General features: G+C 41.3%; 1 protein-coding gene across 1 annotated transcript in view; it reads right to left on the bottom strand.

The window, feature by feature from the left end:
- Positions 1 to 769: 769 nt before the first annotated feature.
- Positions 770 to 24457, bottom strand: part of LOC308522142 (nuclear autoantigen Sp-100-like) — a 63449-nt gene continuing 39761 nt past the window's right edge. The window contains exons 14-27 of the mRNA XM_081095356.1: positions 22121 to 22237; positions 20898 to 20951; positions 16519 to 16563; positions 14450 to 14521; positions 14039 to 14086; positions 13122 to 13226; positions 11064 to 11206; positions 10579 to 10614; positions 9549 to 9590; positions 5292 to 5407; positions 3504 to 3624; positions 3151 to 3222; positions 2460 to 2603; positions 770 to 1149 (exon numbers count right to left, since the gene is read on the bottom strand). Of these exons, the coding sequence (XP_080951482.1) occupies positions 1027 to 1149; positions 2460 to 2603; positions 3151 to 3222; positions 3504 to 3624; positions 5292 to 5407; positions 9549 to 9590; positions 10579 to 10614; positions 11064 to 11206; positions 13122 to 13226; positions 14039 to 14086; positions 14450 to 14521; positions 16519 to 16563; positions 20898 to 20951; positions 22121 to 22237 (1238 nt within the window). The 3' untranslated portion in view covers positions 770 to 1026. The remainder of the gene's footprint in view (positions 1150 to 2459; positions 2604 to 3150; positions 3223 to 3503; positions 3625 to 5291; positions 5408 to 9548; positions 9591 to 10578; positions 10615 to 11063; positions 11207 to 13121; positions 13227 to 14038; positions 14087 to 14449; positions 14522 to 16518; positions 16564 to 20897; positions 20952 to 22120; positions 22238 to 24457) is intronic.

The following is a 24457-nucleotide window of genomic DNA, read 5'->3' as shown; positions in this document are numbered from 1 at the left end:
GCGCTAAGGGGAGCAAACATATTAAGAACAGTATGCTAAATACGCCAGGTCCCTTGAAACATATGCTGTGCAGATGTTTCTTTCCTGCAGCGACTGTGTCAAGCAGCAAGGATGGACCGGCTTCCGGCAATCAACTATATTTCCATTTAAAAAAAAAAAAAAAAAAGAACTTGGAATGAAAGGAGAGAGAGTCATGATAGCGTCTGGAAGATAAGGCGATGAATGCTCTCATGTTTTGGAAAAATCACCGGGCATTCTTCCAAGGCCTAAATCAGATCAGTTGCATTTAAGTCTTGCCTATGTGTGCCATGTGGAGACATGCAAGGTCACCAGGATGTCATGGCAGAGCCATTCCCCAACAGAACCAAGAACCGTCAGAGGTTTTAGTGTGTGAGGAATGCTTTTGTCAGCTGTACCAATTAGGATTCTGAACCTATGAATTAAATGTTGAGAACAGTATGCTATGCTATGTGCTTCCTGATGCCATGGGGTAAAAGGCAAAAAAGTACTCAGAATGGTAATCAGTAACCAAACTATATAAATAACACTGGCTTTACCAAAATATATAAATAACAGTAGTTTTCTATAACAGGCAACAATAAGTAAGAAACTATAATAAGAAAAAGCTCACTTTCATAGCAAGAAATAGTATAAAATACCTGACAGTAAAAAGGAAAAGCAAGAAACGAATAAGTTCTATGTGGGGAGGAGGAGAGGAGAGAAAACTTTACTAACAACATAATAATTTAAATAAATGGAAGCACATGATATGATTCTTTATAGAAAGACTAAATATTTTTATTGTAAATTTCACTCCAATTTATTTAATAAGAGATCTGGATAAAGCAATTTTACGTTTTCTATTTAGAAAAATAAATGAGCTGAAATAACGACAAAATAAGTTTGAAAAAAGAAGTGTGATGTGATTGCTTTTGCATATCATTAGGCAGAATGGTCCGCGGGACCACGGGCACTTGACCATGTACTGCTGGAGGCTCTGAAGGGGGAAACAGAAATGGACAAAAATCACAAAGTAATGGGCTCGGACTGAGAACTGTTCTTGCTGCTTTGCTGAATTCCAAAAATGTCTTTGAAGTTTTTCTCAAATTCGGCCTCTATTTGAATTCCCAGCATGATGAATTTCTGGCCCTGAAAAAGCGAAGGGAAAAACAATATTAGCCATTGCCAATTACCCAAAGTTTCAGGTGATCAAGATCTTCATTTTAGGCCACCCCCAAATGTTAAGTGAGACTTCATCCAGTTAGGAATAGCTAATGTTCCCTGATAGCTTGATCATTTCTCTTTATCTGGAAGACAGAGAAGCAAAAATAGTACTATCTTGCAGCCTAATTCTTCACCAAAAATTGATTGATTTAATTTGACAAAATAGAAGTTATTTGAGTTTTGAGCACAGCACATATTATTTGCAACAGTATAGTAGTATGGAAATGTCTACAGTAAATTCATTGTGCCTTCCTCTCCCTTCATTCTCACCCTTTGAGGCAATCCTTGTTAATGTGTGTGTGTGTGTGTGTGTGTGTGTGTGTGTTAATCCTCACCCGAGGCTATTTTTCCACTCGAGGATATTTTTCCGTTGATCTTTGTTGTTGTTGGTTTTTGGGAGAGTGGAAGCGAGAGGGAAACACAGGGAAACATAGATGTAAGAGAAACACCTTGATTGGTTGCCTCCTTCATGAGCCCTGACCAGAGCCTGGGCCAGGGAGGAGCCTGCAACCTAGGTACTTGCTCTTGACTGGAATTGAACCTTGGACCTGTTGGTCCACAGGCTGACGCTGTATTCACTGAGCCAAACCGGCTAGGCCACAGTGGTCGGCAAACTCATTAGTCAACAGAGCCAAATATCAATAGTACAACGATTGAAATTTCTTTTGAGAGCCAAATTTTTTAAACTTAAACTATATAGGTAGGCACATTGTTATTAACTTAATTAGGGTACTCCTAAGGCTTAGGAAGAGCCACACTCAAGGGGCCAAAGAGCCACATGTGGCTCGGGAGCTGCAGTTTGCCTACCACGGACTAGGGCCTTGTTAACTTTTTGACACAGCACTAGGGGATTTGGATGTAAAGAAATCCAAGATTTTGAAATTTGAGAAATTTGATTTGGTATCTTCCTTTAGAGAAGAGAAACACTGGTTGCCTTTAAAAAGCACTTCTGTTTCCTGTGGAGGGACTAGATCTGCAGTCTACTATTCTCTGGGACAAAATCGGCTAGCAGTGAGCAGACTCTGAGATCCAGGGACAGTGTTTGCAATGATACCTCTGGTTGATTATTATATTTTCACCTCTGTAGACCACAGGGCTTTTAGAATCCTTCTAGAGTTTTTACTTGTGTGTGCTTGCCGCATGATGAGGAAAGTTGTAACATTTACCTGATATGAGAAGAGGAAAGGCAAAGTGACTTAATCGAAAGAAAAAGGGATGCAGGGACAGCCACTTACCTCATAAATTTTCCTGTGGTTCTGAAAGATGAGGCGCATGTCCTGCACAAACTCCTTCACTTGGAGGTACAACTTTGAAGCCAGTGTTTCTCTGATTTTGTTTAACCACATGTACTTCGTCAGGCTCTGAGTTCGCTTTTTACTCTGTGGATGAAAGTGCCAAAGGGCAGGCTATTGGCATGGTTCCAAGTCTACTTTCTATAGACTCTCACTGCTATGACTGTTTATGTCCCTCCCCCCACAAACTCAGATGTTGAAATTCTAACTCCCAATGTGATGGTATTAGGAGACGGGGCCTTTGGGAGATAATTAGGTCAGGAGGGTGGAGTGCTCATGAATGGGATTAATGCCCTTTGTAAGCGGACCCCAGAGAGCTCTCTCCCTGTTTCTACCATGTGAGGACACAACATGAAGTTGTCAGTCTGCAACCTGGAAGAGGGCTCTCGTCAGAATCTGACCATACTGGTCCTCAGATCTTGGACTTTTGGCCTCCAGAACTGTGAGAAACAAATTTCTGTGGTTGAAGCCACCCAGTCTGCGGTACTTTGTTATAGCAGCCTAAGCTGCTAGGGGCTGACTAAGCTGACTGAGACATCCATCAACAAGGCAATGATAATGGCAACTTGTACCTATTGCATTCATACCACAAATTTGACAAATGCCAGTTTGGGGCTTTGTTGCTATTACTTACATAATATGGTTTTTGAATAAAAAAGGAGCTTTTTGACCAGTGACAGACCTTCAAGAGGAGGAATTCACATTTCTGCAAAAGATAGAGGAGATCTTAAGTGAAAAGCAGCTTGGAGAGAATGAACTGCTCTGCATGTTCAGGCAGAATGCACAACGCCCAAACCCATGGACTCTGAAACAAACACAGAACGGGGATCTCCTTTGGATACAAATTTTGGTGTTAGGTGTGATCAAAGCACAGAGGAAGAAGCACAGATGCTTGCCTCTGGGCACCATTCCTCCAGCCCCTGCAAGACTGCTTCTTCTCTCAACTGAACAGAAAGGAGGAGACTTCAGCTTCCCCTTGCAACTCACCAAGCGCTCCTCATGCAGCATCTTCCTTTCTAGGATCTCCGATTCCTGATGACATGGCTGACGTTCTGGACACATTTTCTGAATAAACTTTATCTCGCAGAAGATGCAACTCCATGGGACCCTGAGAGGCAGGACATGAAGTGAGCAGGGGCAGGTTCTCTGTGAAACAGCCATTGTTCCTGCAGCTGTTGAAGTCCTCAAAAGGACTGTTGGTTACCACCTTGAAGCCAACTTTTCTCTTGAAAACCCCTCCGCACTAGAGTCCCATTTAGACTCAATTACCAAAGACACCCCTCCCATAAGTAGTCCGTTGAGTTAGGCGCCATAGTGGGTGATGGACTCTCATTCACCTCAACACTTAGGGTTTCTAATTGAGCCACTGTGAGTATGGTAACGATCCCTGTCTGCCACCGTTGTGTATTGGCAACCAGTACCATAAAGACCAAAGTATTGGGCCTTGATGAGCCATCAGGCCAGAGGAAAAGTCTCCCAACTTTGCTGAATAAGCACAGAGCACCAGCCATGGGCATCCTCCCCTCTGGCATTGCCATATCTATACCTAGAATCTGTGCTGCAGAGACGTCTTGGGAAGGAACCCTACCAACAGAGTGTCAGATACTCTATTTGCCTCTAGAGCCCTCTCTCCCAGGTTCTCTGTGCTGGGAGGCTCTCCACAATCAGGTGGATACAATGATTCATCGTAGAGATATCATTTAGCTTCTCCCCAGGGCCACTTCAGTCCTTTCTCAGAGGCCCATTACAAATTAAGACGTACAAATTGTCAGTTATAAAAACAGTCATGGGGATGTAAAGTATAGCATAGGGAACATAGTAACATTATGCTAACTATGTATGGTGTCAGATGGTCACTAGACTTATTGAGGACATCAACAGGTAAATGATATAAATGTCTACTGACTATGTTATACACCTGAAATGAATAATATAATGCTGCAGCCAATTGTAATTGAAAAAAATGAGGCCCATTACACAGTGTCCATGGTTCAGGGATGGGGGCTATCTGTGGGTTCAACAAAAAAGTAGATCTGTCTTCTGCCTCTGCAGATTGCCTGACCGACTAGAGAGGTTTATGCCAAATCCCTGAGGTGGCACCACTGCCTTAGAGCTACCTGAGAGCAGCTGGGTTACGTTAGTTTCCTCCCATTATGGAGGGCAATGCTTTGTCCTCATGGGGATACACACATTCCTGGTAGACATTCTCTGCCCACACCACCACTTATAGATGCCTTACCAATCTTGATGTTAGCCTGCATAACATCACCTCTGACCAAGGATACATTTTACAGCAAAGGAAATGTAGCAGTGGACTCACCCTCAGAACTCATGAGTCTTATTATGGACCCTGTCACACAGTGTCAGCTGATTTGGTGGACTGTGGGGATGGCCTTCGGAGGACTCATCACAGCCCCAGCTTTGCCAGCTTTGAGATGTTCCCAAGGCAGGTGGTATATGCTTCCAACTGGCAGCTAATGCACGGTGTCACCATCCCATCAAAGTGTATGGTTAGGGAACAAAGCAGAGGAGGTGGTGGTGACCTCTTTCTATTCCCCCTAAAAACCACTTGAGGAATTTTCACTTCCCATGAGTCTACTGCTGCCAGCACAGTTAAATAGCTCTGGATCATAATTCTGGATCCTGATACTTAAGGGCCCTGCTCCCTCTGCATCAAGACACATACAACCGGATAAACTTTGCAGGCTGAGTGTGCATGGTGGGAAGAGCTCTACCACAAGAAGGAAGGGCAAGAGGGGACAAAGTGTCACTAACCTGTGAGGATCAATATGACGGATGTGGCATGTCTCATGAAAGGATCTTGGACAAGTATCACAGCAAAATAGCGTTCCTCCTTTATGGCACATCTCACATATATTTGAGTTTTCTGGCTAGAAAGGGAGATAATGTAGAAATCACTGGGATCAGTGAGATTCCAGAAGGACAGTGAGATTTCATTGGACTCTAGAACACACAGATTTTGCTTGTACCAAGGTGAAACTTGTAATATTAAAGAATAACACTGAGCAGAGATATTTATTTATTTATTATTATTTTTTTTTATTGTCTAAAGTTTTACATATGACTCCTTTTTCCCCAATCAACCCCCCCTCCCACACGCCCGCAAGCCATTCCCGCTTTGGGCAAGCTCCTGCCACCCCAGTGTCTGTGTCCATTGGTTATGCTAATATGCATGCATACAAGTCCTTTGGTTGCTCTCTAACCCCCATCCCCTACCATTTGTCTCTAGATTGATCTATTCTTGTTTATCAAATTATTTTGATCATTATATCCCACATATGAGTGAGATCATGTGATATTTATCTTTCTCTGACTGGCTTATTTTGCTTGGCATAATGCTCTCTAGTTCCATCCATGTTGTTGCAAATGGTAAAAGTTCCTTCATTTTATAGCTACATAGTATTCCATTGTGTAGATGTACCACAGTTTTTGAATCCACTCATCTGATGATGGGCACTTAGGCTGTTTCCAAATCTTATCTATTGTGAATTGAGCTGCTATGAACATAGGGGTGCATATATCCTTTCTGATTGGCGTTTCTGGTTTCTTGGGATATATTCCTAGAAGTGGAATCACTGGGTCAAATGGGAGTTCCATCTTTAACTTTTTGAGGAAACTCCATACTGTCTTCCACAGTGGCTGCACCAGTCTGCATTCTCACCAGAAGTGCAGGAGGGTTCCTTTTTTGCCACATCCTCACCAGCACTTGTCGTATGTTGATGATAGCCATTCTGACAGGTGTGAGATGGTATCTCATTGTCGTTTTGATTTGCATCTCTTGGATGATTAGTAACTTTGAGCATATTTTCATATGTCTCTGGGCCTTCTGTATGTCCTCTTTCGAAAAGTGTCTATTTAGATCCTTTCCCCATTTTTCGATTGGATCGTTTATCTTCCTTGTGTTAAGTTGTATGAATTCTCTGTAAATTTTGGAGATTAAACCCTTATCTGAAATATCATTGCAAATATGTTCTCCCATGCAGTGGGCTTTCTTGTTGTTTTGTTGATTTTTTTTTTTCTGTGCAGAAACTTTTTATTTTGATGTAGTCCCATTTTTTATTTTATTTTCTCCTTAGTCTACATTGCCCCAGGAGCTGTGTCTGTAAAGATATCTGAGTAGAGATTTTTAGAAGACATTTTGGTCTGCAGCGATGTTCAGGAGGAAGTGGCTGTATTAGGTCAGGAAAGTTTTCCCTATGGAGACAGAGATTTGGCTAGCAACAAAAAGGGTGAATTAAAGATAATCTGAGATATTTATTATTCTGTTGGAAAAATATGGTTCAGAAATACAGTGTCTTATCTGGTTGTCTATATTGTCTCATCAAAACTGACTCATCAAAGAGTGATTTACTGAGAATTTAATATGATGGAATAAACTCCTGAGATATCACTGCACCTCATTTTCTCAACCATAAGTTCCCCATGAGTTTAAGAGCCTGGGAAGGTATTACTGGATGATGGATTTTGTGCCTGGAGGGACCCTAGGCCTGTGACAGTACCTCTGGATTGGAGAGACCCTGGGCATAGATGACCAGGTAAATGCCAGGCTAGACTGAGCTCTTTAGTTCTGGGAGTCTGGGGAAGATGCCCAACTCAGCTTGGCATGAAAGGTGTGGAGGTTCCATTTCTGAATGGCCAGAGAGTATGGTAATTACAACCACTGGGTTCATGGATGATCTAGTGCTTTGTTCTATATAAGGAAGACGGAAGAACCCACAAAACTGAATGATGCTGGGTCTTCCACAATTTTAATATGCAGGTCCTTCAGCCAGATTTACTTTCATTGAGTGAAGTCAATAATTTGACAGTGTTTGCATCTAAGTATTGTGGAATGAAAAAAACACAGTGAAGATGGTAGAAATTATAGACAAAAGTAAGAATTGGCCAAGGAATGAATCCATTGGGCTGTGAGAAAAATCATGTTTTTCTTTATTTTGTGTGTGGATGATAATCTATGTGGCAATAACACGTGAATCTCTACATATTAACTTTCTATGTATGAGGGTCATGTGTCTGTGATGGAGAAATGTCCAGAAGTTTTTGGCTCCACCTGAGCAGATAGATAACTGTTTGAAGAGAACTCTGTGGTGGGGGAATGTCTCACCCAATGTGTTGGTAACAGCTCTACACTTAGATGAAAATATCTTGTCTACACAATGGGTTAGAAGGAGGAATTCACATTGTCTTGTGATAACGTAGGTACAAAATAATGCACAGACTTGAGGACTGGCTCACTCAGTGATGGGCGGTTGAGATGCTGGTGGGTGGTGAGGAAGTGGGGAGGTGACAGGAAGTGCCATTCCACTTCTTCCTTCTAGAAACACTGTGCTTTGTTCTCTGACTCTCTACTCCCTTGGATTTACCCCCATAAGACTCTGCCTCTTCTTGAAGGCTCCTCACTTAGAATGTTGGAATTCCTTGGGGCTCTGTCCTACACCCACCCTCCTTCACCGTTCCCATGACCATGCTTACCTTACTTATCCTTAGACTTTAAAACCTGTGTCCCTGGTCTCCTTCTGAGACCATAAACCTTCACACTCTACTTTCCATCATCTCCAGTTAGAAGTCTTTCATCAAGTCTAAAATCCACCCTGTCCCCAACTATATTCCTTGTCTTCCTGTCTGTAATCTGCTCCTCTTTTAGCTCCCATCTCACCAAGGAACCCATAATTCACCCAGGAGCCCAGAATTGAAGACGGATTCTACTTTTCTCCACACCTAGATATCCAATCCATCAACAGTGTTGCAAGTCCAAATTTTTAAATATCTCATCTCATTCTTAGTGCTTCTGTGAGTTCCACTGCTACAAGAATGTAGAGGCCCTAATCATAATACCATCTTATTAGGAAAAAAAAAAAGGTCTGCTACTAAAGTTACAAATCATAACAGTCAGAATATCATCTCTGGGTCCAATGAGCTTGGGTGAATTGGACTATACCCCAGTTTGTACATTCTCTTCATTTATAAGTTTAATATAAGAAGAGATTCAAAACTTACATACATGTATGAGGAAATTCTAAGCTGCAATGTGTCTCTTGCCCATGTTCTCTCTTTCAATAGGAAAACTTGTATAATGCCTCATTAGGGACATCCTTGGGCACATCCCCACATGGGCCTTCCTGACTCTGGCATGGGGCCATGTAATTGTTTATCCTTTTTGTCATAACAAATGAGACTCATGGATGCTGACCACCTATTGTTAGGCTTTTGGGTCAAGGTTTCTGAACCTTAGGTATCGTTAGAATGAATTGATGTCCTTCCAGTCTGGAACAATGACTGCCTCAGTTTTTACCTCCAGCCCGGAGCAGAGAGGCCATGGACAAACTACCCAGTTTGATCCAAGGCATAATGACCTGAGAGGTGACACCACCTGCCTCTCTGAGTGTGCTAGGACCCCCACCCACCCCATTAGTTATTTCCCCATGTTACACAATTGGGGAACACTCAGTACATTTCTCTGCAGGACTCATGATAGGATGTAAACTTTGTACATCCTGAGTATATTTCTCTGCAGGACTCATCACAGGATGTACACCTTGAACTCATCAGCCTGGTGAGGCCTATTCCTTCTGTCTGATGTATGAAACCATCTTATCACTGCCTGAACCATGGAGTGGATGTTTGAGATTTTCCTTCTCTTTCCTTCTGCTTTCTTTAAAATTCTGTTATCCTCTCGAATTTGCTCCCTACCCCTAATCGGCAGGCTAGCCCTGCCCATTTCTACTTCAAGACCCATCTCTAGAGACCCCAGTGGTTTAGAGCTCTGCCTCCCATACTAATGGGAAAATAGGAAGCTTTCCACCAAACAAATGGAAAGGATGCTTTCACATTGAGATAGCCAACTCCAGAACCATCTACCTGGCATGGGTGATGCATCTGCTGTTCTTTACTCATCACACATAGCGACATGTTCTAACTGAGTGTGAGCATGCTTCAGGGAAAGACAGCATGACAGAGATAATGTATTGAAAAGGCCTAGAGTATTCTGGGGTTACAGGTGGCAATACTTACATATGGGTCAATAATGTTATCACTGTGAGAATCTGGTACTATCTATAGAAAACAGAGAAAGATCGAGTGACAATATTGAATACGAGTTTTCATTAACCACACATTTGAGCATATTTTTTATGCAAAGGATTCATGCCTTCCCTTTGCTTTACATCTCCTTTTGTGAGTCTATATATCTAATTGGAGAATAAAAAACATTAAATTATGTGTCAGTGATGGTTTGGCCCAATGCAAATTCCATTCTGTGGATCTTAGATCCAAGGTGGCTTTTGTGAAGCCATGTAGGGAGGGAGGCTGGCCCTGGTTTTCACAGATGGAGTGGGAACTTAAATGAGAGACTCAGACTGAGGACTCATCACCCACAGCGCCCAGTGACCTCAGGGCCCAGAGTCCTGGGTGCCAAAGAAATGTTTCTGCAGACTCCACGGCCTTCTGAAGCTCTCCTGGGACACAGTGCTAAAGATAAAATGGGTAAAAAGTCCCAGTTCTGCATCTTTTCTTGAAGGTGATTACCTCTCCACTGTCTCCTGAATCCCAAGGGCTTGCATTGACCTTGGGTATCTGTGAAATGACTGGGCCTTTTTTCAGCCTGGGGCAATGACTACCTCAGCTCTTACATTTAGCTAGGGCAGAGAGGCCATAGAGAAACCACCTAGTGGACCCAAGGCATAATGACCAAAGAGGTGGCCATATAACTGCCTGCATCTCTGGGTGTCCTAGAACCCCACCCCACCCCATGAGTTATTCTTCCATGCTAGACAATGAAGTTGAAACAATCATATAAGGTCAGCTCTGTCTCATTATCTATTTTAAAGGATTAGTCTCACCTCTATCTCTTATGTTTTAATGCTTAAAGAAGTTCTGGTCTCTGACACTGCAATGTTTGAAAGCAGCAAGTGCAAAAATCCCCATATTATAAATCAAATTTTACTAGAATTAATGAAGTTAGGAGCCATAGAATAAGGCCAGAGAAATGGAAAATCAACAATATTATAGGTGAGATATAGGCAGAAAGTCATGCGATAATTACCTTTCTTATTCTTGGCGGGTCTGGTAGAAATCCTTTCTGAAAGAGAAATGAGATTAATGCTGTAAGGAGTCTTTGTGTCCTCTTTGTACTTCTGTACTTTTTCTACTATTTTGAGCTTGGTATTTCCAGTGCCTCCCAGATACATTATTATGCTACTTTATTGGTCCCCAGAGCCTAAGATGGCCTTCCCTGCCCCCCATTCCCCAATTTAAATTATTTTCCTGTGACCATATTACACAGTGGCAACTACTAGTGACAGAGTCAAGGCCACAATTACTGTCTACCTTCAAAGGGAGAAGAGTTCATGTACTTAGAATTACACTGTGATAAACTGGCCAAGATAACACTGGAGTGGTATATTTGTAATAGCATGCATTGTGACCTGCACAAAGGAAGTCATGATGGTTTTCTGAACATCGATAAAGCTTAGAGTTTGTGAACTATGACACTCCATCCTTAATGGAAGCCCTTTGTCATTAGGATACCTTAATCAGGTATTTCAGGGGATATCCACCGCAGCGCACACTCAGCCTCCAATTCTTGGACCTTTTGTGGTTTCCTTCAATTTCAAATTCCTTGAGGGTGAGCTGCTTCCCATCATTTGTCTTTATACACTTTGCTGAGATTCCTGTGAGACCGGGCAAGACAGGTTGAGTTCCCTTTGTTACCAGGGAGTGTCCCTGACTGTGAAAACCCTAGAACTTGGCCTCCTACCACCCATTTTGGGCTTAGAATCAGCAACCCAGAAGAGCTGAGTTCCCTCTCAGGGGCCCCACAACAACCTGATGGGCGGTGGTAGAAGGGACTTCCTGCCATGCGTGCACACTTTCCTTTACTGTGCAATGAGAAGGGCAATAATTATTACTAACATTTTCTTTTAAAAAGTATTTAATTATATTCAAGAGAGAGAGAAAAAAAAGTATGACTCTTAAAAAAAAAAAGACGAGGATTCTTTCCCATCCCTTCTCTGAGACTCAGGATAGAGCCAGGCTGAATTTCAGAGAGGGCAGATGAGGGCACATAGGTGGCCAAGTGGCAGCTGTCACCACAGCCACATCTGTCTAGTCTTGTGCAATGTTGATAATCCAGTTAATGGCAGCAATTATTTCTCATATTTTGGATTCATGGCTATTTTATGTGGAAAGTAATTATGGAAATGTTATGTGGTAGGAAAAGTTAAATTACTCATATGCAATATAGTCATAGGGCACACATTTATACTTGTTGATGTCTAAAGAACTCTATTTTGGGAGGGGGAATCAATCCTGGCTGCCAAACATTTGTGCTCTACTTTAACAATTATAATTTGCAAGTTATTTTATATCTGTTATTCCATTTTTCCCCTCATAATAATATGGTGAAGCAAGTTTTAGTACTATTCCCATTTTGTAGAGGAGGAGTTTAGGATGAGAGAGAAGAATGGCTTAGTCCAGTTGCAACAGACACTCTTGATATAGCTGAAACTTGAAGCCAGGTATCCTGATTCTAAAATCTGTGCTCCTGGCTAGCATAAGGTGGTACAGGTGCCCTAACCAGTTTGGCTCGGTGGGTAGAGCATCGACCTGCCGACTGAAAGGTCCCAGGTTTGATTCCGGCCAAGGGCATGTACCTTGGTTGCGGGCACATCCCCAGTAGGAGGTGTGCAGGAGGCAGCTGATCGATATTCCTATCTCATTGATGTTTTTAACTCTCTATCCCTCTCCCTTCCGCTCTGTGAAAAATCAATAAAATATATTTTTAAAAAAAGGTGGTACAGGTGTTGCCGGGAATGGGACTGTGAAGTTGTTGTTGTATTTCTCAAATGTGTACATTTCTACCCTGATATTGAAGCACTTGTTCTGGGGTTGGGTGCTGGATGGGCATTATAGGGACCTTTTCCTTGGGGGAAAGGAAAGATGGCCTGGTAGGCTAATGTTTATGAATTTTAAAAGTGAGGAAATGTCATCTTTCCTCCAGTCTATTTGAGATGCTGTGCAGGAAAGACCTAAGAGAGCAAACCTGAGACAACTACCTTTAGAAATGTCTGCTTCCAAGGCTGATCCTTGGCTGACATCTGAAAGCCTGGATTTTGGGAGGGGTCCCACTGTTCCCATGGGGCAACTTGCTTTCTTTCTGGACGTCTGGAATTTTGGCAGATGCGAGGTAAAGTGTACCTATGTGGCTAACTCCTGGTAAAAACCCCGTGACTCCTAGGCCAGGGCAGCTTCCCTGATAGACAACATCTCACATGTGTTGTTATGAGTTGCTGCTGGAGAATTAAACGTGTCCTGTGTGACTCCACTGGGAGAGGGCCTTCGGAAACTGGCACCTGTTGCCTTTGGGCTTTGTCCCATGTGCTTTTGCCTTTGCTGATTTTGCTTTGTGTCAGCTTGATAAACCAGAGCAATGAGTTAGACTACATGCTGAGTCCTGTGAGTCCTCTTAGTAAAGCACCAAGCGTTGGATGGTCTCGGAGACCCTGACACAGGTGTCTAGCCCCTGAACAATATAAGATCCACATGGATAGTTTCCAGTTGAAAAGCCTAGAAGACCAGGAAACTTACCTTGTTTCATTTTCTCTTTATGTAATTCTCCCTTTGCTGGACCACAGGTCACGGGAAGTATAGAGCGATTGAAGTTCATATGTTTATCTCTGGGAATTCTTGGAACTGCAAGGAAGCATTACTGTTATTATTATTTTCATTTCACTTTCTTCTAACTGCGCCCTCATTCTTCTCACCCATCTTTAGAGCCTTCTTTTATAAATCAAAATGTAGTGGAGGGAGTTTCCCCATGAACAACGTTTTCCTTTTATGGCAGGTTAGACACACAATGATAATGTCATCCTGCATTTCTGTTCTCTGAAATCCTGCATAATAGCCTCATGTGAAGGACCTGAATTCCCAAGCTTGTTGGCCACAACTACCTATTGCACAATGATTTTTCTCCTGTTTTTAAGGAAGATTTCTAGCCATATTATTGCTTGGAATTATGTGGATGGAAAGAAAACCCCTCATCTTTTAGTTGTCTCCCCATCTGAGGCCACACTGGGGGAACAGAGAACAGGATGACAGTGGGGAACTTAGCAGGAATAGTGTCTGCCTTCCCTCCTTGCTCTCTGCCTTGTTTCACTTCTCTTCCATGTGAACTTTCTGTATGGCTTTCACTCTGTGAATCAGGGCAGGGTGCTCCTAGAAGAAACTGCAGATTGCCCAGGAAGAGGGCCTCTGTACATCCTTGGGGTGGGGCACTGGCTCTGATTCTGCTGAAGTAGGGGTTGAAAGTCTTTTAAAAATATATATTTTTATTGATTTCAGAGAAGAAGGGAAGAGGGAGAGCGAGGAACATCACTGATGAAAGAGAATCATTGATATTGATAGGCTGCCTCCTGCATGTTCACCACTGAGGATTGAGCTCACAACCTGGGCATGTAAAATTTAGATGCTTAATTACTAAAAGTATATTAATCACTTCTTTTTACCTCTTTTTCTGCTTCTTTTCAAAGGCCTGGTGTTGACTGCTTTTATCCCTAGGGAGGAAAAATAACATAAATGTCTCTTGTTTATAAAATTGCATTGCAAATAGTAGTGTTTTAGAAAAACACCCCAGCTGTATTTCCAGTCAGAACGTTAGCAATTTAGCAGACCTGGCCCTGCCATGGCCCCTGGGCCCTGGATTCTGTTTGTGGATTCATTACCAAGTTACTTGTTTGCAGTGTTATCTTTCAATCCCTGATGAATTTTGGAATTGACTAAATCTGATCTATTCGTCAACAGTTAGTATAATTACATAAAGTGATTAGGGAAATAGGTTTGTTACTTAAAGTAAAGAATATAGCATGAGAATTTAGATGTTTTGTAATTGAAAATGTATCCATCTTTAAGAATTTTACCTTTTGGTTTGCTTCTTTTCCTTGGGACTCTGTTATTCAGAGACTGGATTCTATCTCGGCCTCTGCTTCTCACTGAAAAAAATAAAAATAAAAACAGACACTGTGAGAAGTCACATTGTATATAATAGTGCTTTTTAAACATTCCATTTTACTGTAACTTTTCAAGAGTCCAACATATAAAGAAAAATATATAACCCATAGCCTTATATTTACCAAGCCTTAAATGTTTAAGCAAGTTTAATTTTAGATTCATTTTCTTTACCCTCACATTAATCCTAATTTATTTATACCAACATTAATTATAAAAAGAATTTAAGACAGAGTTTAATTTGCATCTCAAGGAACACTGAGAATAATAATAATGAGAGCTAACAGTTAACACATGCTTATTATGTGCCTTACATGAATATATATATTCATGTATGGAACATAATCCTATCTAATAATAGACAAACATGGTAATTGACCATACTTTCGCTACGCCTCCCATTGGCTAATCAGCACGATATGCAAATTAACCCAACCAAGATGGCGCTGGCAGCCACGCAGCTGAAGCGAGCAGGAGGCTTGCTTGCTCCAGTGATGGAGGAAGCCAAGGTTCCCCGCCTGCCACAGCCCAGCTCTGAGCCCAAAAGGAACAAAGTTTCAATTATAGAAGCTAAACAAACCCCAGATACCTGCTTTCAGCAGGCCATGGCCTCAGAGCTGGAGTGAGCAAGAGCCCGGCTCTCAGCTCCAGTGACGGCAACAAAGTTTCAATTATAGAAGGTAAATAAATCTCAGAATAAAAAAAAAAGAAAAAGAGGAGAGGCTGGGAGCTTCAGTCGCCAGCCAGCCTGAAAACAGCACTCAGCCCCTCACCCAGACTGGCCAGGCCCCCCAGTGGGGACCCCTACCCTAAAGGGGGTGTGGCCAGCCTGAAAACAGCCATCAGCCCCTCACCCAGGCTGGCCCAGACACCCAAGCAGGATCCCCACCCTGATCCGGGACACCCTTCAGGGCAAACCAGCCGGCCCCCACCCGTGCACCAGGCCTCTATCTTATATAGTAAAGGGGTAATATGCAAACTGACCCTAACAGCAGAAACTGGGAATGACTGGTCACTATGACACACACACTGACCACCAGGGGGCAGATGCTCAATGCAGGAGCTAACCCTTGGTGGTCAGTGTGCTCCCACATGGGGGAGCTCTGCTCAGCCACAAGCCAGGCTGATGGCTTCCAGTACAGCAGTGGTGGTGGGAGCCTCTCCTGCCTCCTCAGCAGCACTAAGGATGTCAGACTGCAGCTTAGGTCTGCTCCCTGCTGGCAAGTGGACATCCCCCGAGGACTGCCGGGCTGCCAGAGGGATGTGTGATTGTGAGCTTAGGCCCAATCCCCTGGGGAGCAGGCCTAAGCCAGCAGGTGGTCATCCCCCGAGAGTTCCCAGACTGCGAGAGGGCACAGGCCAGGCTGAGGGACCCTCCCCTTCGAGTGCACAAATTTTTGTGCACTGGGACTCTTGATATATATATATATATATATACATATATATATATATAATATATATATATAGTATATATTATATATATATATATATACATATATATATATTTATATATATATCAAGGTGGCAGAAATACTCAGAAGAAATAGGCAGATTCTTCCTACCTGTTTGATGAAAGAGAAACAAATTATGTGATTTAGGCCACTGTATTTTGGGGTCTCTTTGTTACAATAATTCAATCTGTAGTCTAAATAATCTATTAGCTATGAAGTTTGCTTGGTCAGCAAACTGTGGCTCGCGAGCCACATGTGGCTCTTTGGCCCCTTGAGTGTGGCTCTTCCTAAGCCTTAGGAGTACCCTAATTAAGTTAATAACAATGTACCTACCTATATAGTTTAAGTTTAAAAAATTTGGCTCTCAAAAGGAATTTCAATCGTTGTACTGTTGATATTTGGCTCTGTTGACTAATGAGTTTGCTGACCACTGCCATAGGCTATTTTGGGGCTATGGCAAAGACAGGATCTGGCAAGAAGACTAGGTCTGTAGTAAGCTCACAGGTGTGAATCCTCATATTTGTTCTTACCTTTTTGGGGACTGGTTTTTTTACTTATGTGCCTTCTCTTTTTTCCTTTAAACAGAAAATAAAATAATCATTTAGAATTATAAATAGAGATTTACAAGCTTTATATGTCAGTAACCTTCAAATATTTTATTTTTGTCTAGTTTTTTTGTTTTGTTTTTTTGTTAATCCTCACCGGAAGATACTTTTTCATTGGTTTTTGGATAGAGTGGAAGGGAGGGGAGAGACAAAGAGAGAGAAACATTGATGTGAGAGAGACACATTGATTGGTTGCTTCCTGCACTAGCCCTGACTGGGTATGGAGCCTGCAACTAAGGTACATGCCCTTGCCCGGAAGTGAACCCGATTTCCTTCAGTCCGAGGGTTGGCACTCTGTCAAACTGGCTATGGCTATTTTGTCTTCACTCAACTTTTGTGGGGCTAAATCTCCAGTTACCAATACACCATCTTGGTTGCCATCACACTGAAAACAATAATAGCAACAAAAACAACCTACCTTTACACAGTACCAGTTGTTTACAGTATGCTTTTGCATAGTCATATGAGGTTTCCTTATTCACAATAAGGAAAATGTAAGAGCAGCTGAAATCAGGAAGAAGCTGACAGCAAATAAAAGGGAATGTCAAGGAGATCAAGGAACAACAGATCTCAGACATCACCAGCAAAGTGTACATCCTGGACTTCAGAGGCTTGCCTTGAAAGCTAGCAGAGGTTGGTTCATGAGATTTAAGAAAGGAAGCCATCTCCATAACATATCAGTGCAAGGTGAAGCAACAAATGCTGATGAAGAAGCTGCAGGAAGTTATCCAGAAGATCTAAGCTAAGATAATGAATGAAGGTGACTACAATAAACAACAGATTTTTCAGTATAGAAAAATCAGCTCTATATTGAAAAAAGAGAAGAGAAGTCAGTGTCTGGCTTCAAAGGATAGGCTGACTCTCCTGTGAGGGATTAGTGCAGCTGTAACTTTAAGCTGAAGCCAGTGCTCATTTACCATCTTGAAAACACCAGGGCCCTTAAGAATTATGCTAAATCTACTCTGCTGTGCTCTATAAATGCAACAAAATAGCCTGGATGACAGCATATTTGGCTACAACATGGTTTACTGAATATTCTAAGCCTACCATTGAGGCCTACTGCTCAGAAAAAAATTCCTTTTAAAATATTACTGTTCATCAATAAGGCACTTGGTCACCCAAGAGCTCTAATGGAGATGTACAATGACATTAATGTTGCTTTCATGCCTAAAACAATATCTATTTTGCAGCACATGGATTAAGGAGTAATTTTGACTTCCAAGTTTTATTATTTAAGAAATACATTTCATACGACTATAGCTGCCATAGATGCTTATTCCTCTGATGAAATAATCATCTATGGCAGCTATATAAAAGTAAATCTTCTGGAAAGGATTCAGCATTATAGATGCCATTAATAACATTCTTGATTCATGGGAAGAGATCAAAATATCAACATTAACAGGGAATTTGGAAGAAGTTGACTCCAACCATCATGGATGACTTTGAGGGGTTCAAGACTTCAGTGAATGAAGTAATTGCAGATGTGGTGGAAATAGCAAGAGAACTAGAAATAGAAGTGGAATCTGAAGATGTAACTGAATTGCTGCAATCTCATGGTAATTTTTGTTGTTGTTAATCCTCACTTGAGGTTATTTTCCCATTGATTTTTTTTTTTTTTTGAGAGAGAGTGGAAGGGAGAGTGAGAGACAGAAAGAAACATTGATGTGAGAGTGACACATTGATTAGTTTCCTCCTGCACACACACCAACGAGGGCTGGGGAACCTACAACCCAGGTACGTGCCCTTGACCGGAATCAAACCCGGGACCCTTTAATCCACAGTCCAATGCTCTATCCACTGAACCAAACTGGCGAGAACTCATGATAAATCTTCAACAGATGAGGAACTGCTTCTTATGGATGAGCAAAGAAAAGTGGTTCCTTGAGTTGGAATCTACTCCTGGGGAAGAAGCTGTGAAAATTTTTGAAGTACAATAAAAGGTTTCAATAGTAAAAGAAATTAGTTGATAAGGCAGTGGCAAAGTTTGAGAGGATTGAATCCAATTTTGAAAGAAGTTCTACTGTGGGTAAAATGGCATCAGACAACATCATATCGTATAGAGAAATAATTTATAAAAGGAAGATTCAATAACTTCATGGTTGTCTTATTTTTTTAAATTGCTACAGTCATTCCAGCCTTCTGCAACCACCACCCTAATCCAGTGATGGCGAACCTTTTGAGCTCAGCATGTCAGCATTTTGAAAAACCCTAACTTAACTCTGGTGCCGTGTCACATATAGAAATTTTTTGATATTTGCAGCCATAGTAAAACAAAGATATATATTTTTGGTATTTATTTTATATATTTAAATGCCATTTAACAAAGAAATATCAACCAAAAAAATGAGTTCACGTGTCACCTCTGACACGCGTGTCATAGGTTCGCCATCACTGTCCTAATCAGTTAGCAGCCACCAACACTGAGGCAGCACCCTCCACCTGCAAAAAGATTATGACTCTCTGAAGGCCCAGATAATGGGTAGCATTTTTTATCAATAAAATATTATTTAAAAAAAATATTTTTGCCCTAGTTGGTTTGGCTCAGTGGATAGAGTGTTGGCCTGCAGACTGAAAGGTCCTGGGTTTGATTCCAATCTAGGGCACATGCCCGGATTGTGGGCTCGATCCCCAGTGGGTGGCATGCAGAAGGCAGCCAGTCAATGATTCTCTCTCATTGATGTTTCTATCTCCCTATCCCTCTCCCTTCATCTCTGAAATAAATAAAAATATATTAAAAAAAATTCACTCCCAGTAAGTCATCAAGATGGTGGGACCTCTGGATCAACTTTCTTTTCTGTAAGTCCTTCAATCGAGGGACAAAAACTAGTAGATAGACAGGTAAAGACACTGTGTGGTCAAAGAGGTGATTCAAACCACGATGTAATAGTGGATTGAATATTTAATGATTCCCATCTCACATATACCAAAGAAGCAAAACTCAGGGATTATAGATTCATACATGAAAAATGATCAAATATTTAAAACACCCTAGAATTAAATATAGAATAATACTTTTAAAATCTTAAGCTAGAAATGGCTGTTGTAAATATGATAGTATTAAAGAGAAATATGAGAAATTTGACTACCTACAAATTTATAACTTCTATCAGGCAAGATTATATTAATAAATAAACAAAAACAAGCGGCACAACATACCAGCAACATTTATGACGAATGTTTAATATATATTATATAAGAATTTCTGTATTAATTCAGCATAGCAAGAAGACAAACACCATAACAGAAAGCACTGACATAACATTTCATGACAAAGAGTTCCACAAAGAAGTAAAACAAATGACTAAAAAAATAAAAAATGCTCACCCGCAAAAATGAAAGTATTGCATGTTAAAGCACTTAAATAAGACTTATTATAGCTATTAAAAATATTAAATGTTTTTATTGTTTATGTATTACATATTAATTTTAAAAAGCAGGAAAAGGAGAGGTATGGATAAATTAACCTATTTGGTAAATAAAACTATATTCCAAAATGTACTAATACCTGCATAGAGAAATTCTGGAATGACATACACTAATTTTTATAAACCACATATACTTCAAAATCAGAATAAAAACCAACATAAAGACATGAGCATTTTGAAAAAAACATAGTTACTTTAAAAGGCATTTTTTTTTTTTTTGCCTTATGAAAGGTATCCTATCTAATAAAGAGGGAATATGCTAATTGACCCTCATGCTGGCACAAAGATGGCAGTGCCCACAGCCAACAAGGGGGGAAATATGCTAATTGACTGCCCTGCCCTCAAAGATGGCGGTGCCCACAGCCACAAGATGGTGGCACCCAGTCCTCTCAGACCTGCCGGGGCGGCAGGTGCTCGGCAAGGCTGGGCCCGCTCCGTGTGCCTGCCTTTGGAGTCCCCCAGTCCCCTCAGCCCCCCAGCAGCCCAGAGCTGTCCTGAGGTGCAGGCAAACCTTGGATGGTGTCTGCCCAGCTGCCCAGGGCTGGCCCCAGGTGCAGGCAAGCCTCAGATGGTGGCTGCCCAGTCACCCAGGGCCGCCCGAGGCTCAGGTAACCAGGGCTGGCTGAGGCTTGCACTGCCGGCAGTGGCAGCAACAGAGGTTTGATGGGGCGTTGCCTTCCCCTGATCCCTGGGTCACCTCCTGTCCCTGAGGGCTCCCAGACAGTGAGAAGGGGCAGGCTGGGCTCAAGTACAACCCCTCCAGTGCATCAATTTTCATGCACTAGGCTCTAGTAGAAAATTATGATAATAAATGTTAGCATTTAAAACCAGTTAATTTGTAACATAAAAATCAAGTAAATTCTTATTCACTCTTACTTCGTTTCCCACTGTGTTTTTCCAAAATAGAACTGCTTCCAATATCCATAGTATCTAGAAAGTAACAGGTGGTGGTCAGAGAACTGTAATTTATAAATAAAAATTACAAATCTTATGACAATTCACATTGTGGAAAGCTTGAGTTTATAAGGATGTCTGAGTATGTAAATGAATTAAACATATAAATTGATATCTAAAGTCTTGATTTCTCTGAGACTTTGAAAAAAAAAAACCCTCTTCACGACTTATATGCATCAGTTTCCTCATTTATGAAATGGGTAGGTAGCAAAGTTATCCTGTTCAGGCTTTAGGTTAAAAAAATGTTTTTATTGAATTTAGAGAGAGAGAAAGGGAGAAGGATAGAGAGATAGAAGCATTGATGAGGGAGAGACATCGATCGGCTGCCTCCTGCACGCCCTGGACTGAGGATTAAGCCTGCAATTGGACTTGTGATGGAATTGGGGACCTCATGGTTCATTGGTCGACGCTTAACCAGCCATTCCAGTCGGGCAGGCTTTGGATTTCTTAATGAATATTAAATAAGATCTTATTTGCAAAAGTTAATGAGAAATCACTATTTAAATCAATAGTATGCTGGAGGGCAGCCTTTAAAATTATATGTTGGTTTTAAGATTAGTTATCTGAGGTCTTTTTCCTGACAAATAACAGGACCATTTTTATGTCTTTTGAGGTTTTTTTCAAGGTTGTGACCAAGTGACACTATTATCTACCAACAGAATACTTGGCTTTCTTTGCTCCATGAAGAAGTGTGGAAGTAACTATATAAATCCAACACTTTGGTATTGATACACTAATATAGTACACCAGATACTGTTGTTTTTTTTTTAAATCAGTGTATTTCTAGAATATAAATCCATGTAAAATCAATGGGACCCATTTTGTGATCATGATCTGCTGCCTTCTTGCTGTTCTCAAAATCGTCAAGTCAAGCAAATGTAGAGAATGAGATTCTCACATGGATTGGACCCCTTCCTTATCAAAGTGTCCTCAGAGTCAAGGGCAGCAGGAAACAGGTACTCTGATTTTAGACTCCTGACATCCTGCAGCCTGGGCCCTGTGACTCTCACCTTCATAACTGACCTACTCCCTGCTGGTAAGATACCTCATGTTGTCCTTGAGCCCTGATCACCTATCACTGACATACCAAGGGTCTGTAGTATCTGCTGAATCACCTCCACCCCAAGATCCTTGGGTGGCCTTACCCATCATGTCAGATGCTTGGCTACATTCAGACCTTGCTTCTTGGCCTCTTGGCACAACACTTGGTGAACACACGACACAGGAACACTTCTGATTTCCAAGTCCTTGGAGCTCTGCTCCTATGTTATGATTTGTAAAAAACTTTAATTTGCAATTTTAATTTGCACCCCTGGCCTTGAATCATCCTCCTTTCCCACTACATCAAAGAATGGCTCTACCTCTGAAATATCTTTGTCTATTGTTGTTCCTCATTATCTCTGTCCCTTCCTTTCAATCTTTTTTTTCTTCGATTTTCTTTGCCTCAAATCTGCATCTTTGGCTTTCCATTTTTTTATGTGCTTCTCCCATCCATTCCTTAATGACATTTTTTACAAATATTTGTATTTATTTTTATGTGATGTTATTCTTTTCCAGAAATACTATTACATTTATATGTCTATACACACATATATAAAATTAAATTATTAAAACAGTTTTTGTAAATATTCCATATAGATACTCTAATAAGCTAACTTTGGCCAGACAAATTTCCAAATGTTGGAATACAGAGAGTAAACAATTATTTTCATTTGCTCAGCACATTTGTTAAGCTTCTGTTTTGTGCCAGGTGCTGAGGCGAACACTGATAACAGTGCAGGACATATGACTACTGAAGTGTCAGTGCTTGTCAGCTTAAGAGCAACCATGACATTGAAACATAAAGAAGTGAATATATTGAGAGTTGAAGAATGTTAGAACACAGATCACACAGAGTACTCTGGAAGGAGGGGAGGGTACAGAATGAAGAACTAGTTTAGTCTGAGATAAGGGACTCCTTCCAGAGTATGTATCATGGAAGCAGGAGCTAGCCAGATTATGGAGGAAAGGGACCAAGACAATAGCCCCACGTGGATGGAGAAGCATGTGCAAAGGTCTACATTCAGTGATTGCAAGTAACCAAGAGGAGTTTAGGGATGTCTGAACATGAAGTAGGAAAGTTAGTGGCAATGATAACGATGGAGAAAGAGGCAGGAGCCTCAAGGTAGGTGGCTTTGGGGGCCACACAAAGGAAATTTAACTTAATCCTAAAGGAAAGTGAATGACAATGGATTTTATGTAGGAGAGCAGCATGGACATATTTGCATTTTTGAAAGACCAATTTAGCTAAATAACTTAGAATACATTTGTTGTGAACAAAATTGAAAGCAGGAGGACAAGCAGGAGCCTGTCACTCTAGTTCCAGTGAGAAGTGATAATAGACATTGATTAAAGTGATAGCTTTGATGATGGAGATGCATGGACAGCCTGGAGATATTTAAAAGGAAGAATTAATAGAGTTAGGTCACAGAGTGTCATACTGATGACTCTGAGAATATGAACTTTAAAGAACTGGTAAATTAATAGTGTGTTTTAGAGCTGGAGAACACTGGGAGCAGGTGTTGGTTTTAGGGAAAAAAATGATGTGCTCAGTTTTAGAAGAGTTGAGTTTCAAATGGGAAAACATCTAAGAGGAGAAGTCTAAGGCCTTTAAGGCCTTGACCAGAGGTCTTGCTGACAGTTGGATGAATGAGTTTAGAAGCTTAGAAGACAGGGCTGGACTGGACATGTATAGGAACCATTAGGTTATGGATGGTGATTAAAGCCATAAGAATGGGTGAAATGCCTGGTGACATCTCTAGTAATCTGGATGAGTTACACAGACCATTTGGATACCTGGGGACACCTTACTCTGAAAACTTACTGCTGGTGTGAACCACCCCTTGTGCAGACATTGCTTTTGTCTTATGGTCATCTCAGATCCCACAATTTCTCCATCTCTCCCTTCTCTCCCTTTCCCACTGTCCCCATCTTCTCTATCATTTCTCTCTTTTATTTTAACTCTTTCTCTACAGTTCTTTTTGTGCCTCATCTAATTCCTCTCCATTGATTACCCCCTATATACATCTCATTCCCATCTATTTTCTATGCTTCTGCCTCTGGATATGGTTTCACTATTGAAGTAATCCTCTTTCCACTGTCACTTCCCTTTTGTTCTTCTTTGCTTCTTAGCTTCCTTCTCTGTCGTATCTTGATCTTTTTGCTGTTTTTATAATTGCAATCGTTGTCTTCACATTTTCTTCATCAATGTTCTGCTTAGTCTTACAGATTACTACTTTTATCATCACCAAATGCCTGCTCTTTTGACACTGACTTCTCTATTGACCACTATTTCTTTTGCCAGTTTCCTCTGATCTTTCTGCATTGCAGGTCTGTCAGTCATGAAATTTCTTACCATACTAGAGGCCCAATGCATGAAATTTGTGCAAGAATAGGCCTTTCTTCCCCCAGCTGCCAGCACCATCTTCCCTCTGGCACCTTGG

The sequence above is a fragment of the Myotis nattereri genome (assembly GCF_964212035.1).
Source record: "Myotis nattereri genome assembly, chromosome: 7".
In the NCBI taxonomy this organism is placed as follows: domain Eukaryota; kingdom Metazoa; phylum Chordata; class Mammalia; order Chiroptera; family Vespertilionidae; genus Myotis; species Myotis nattereri.
This window is presented reverse-complemented; position numbering and strand designations above follow the sequence as displayed.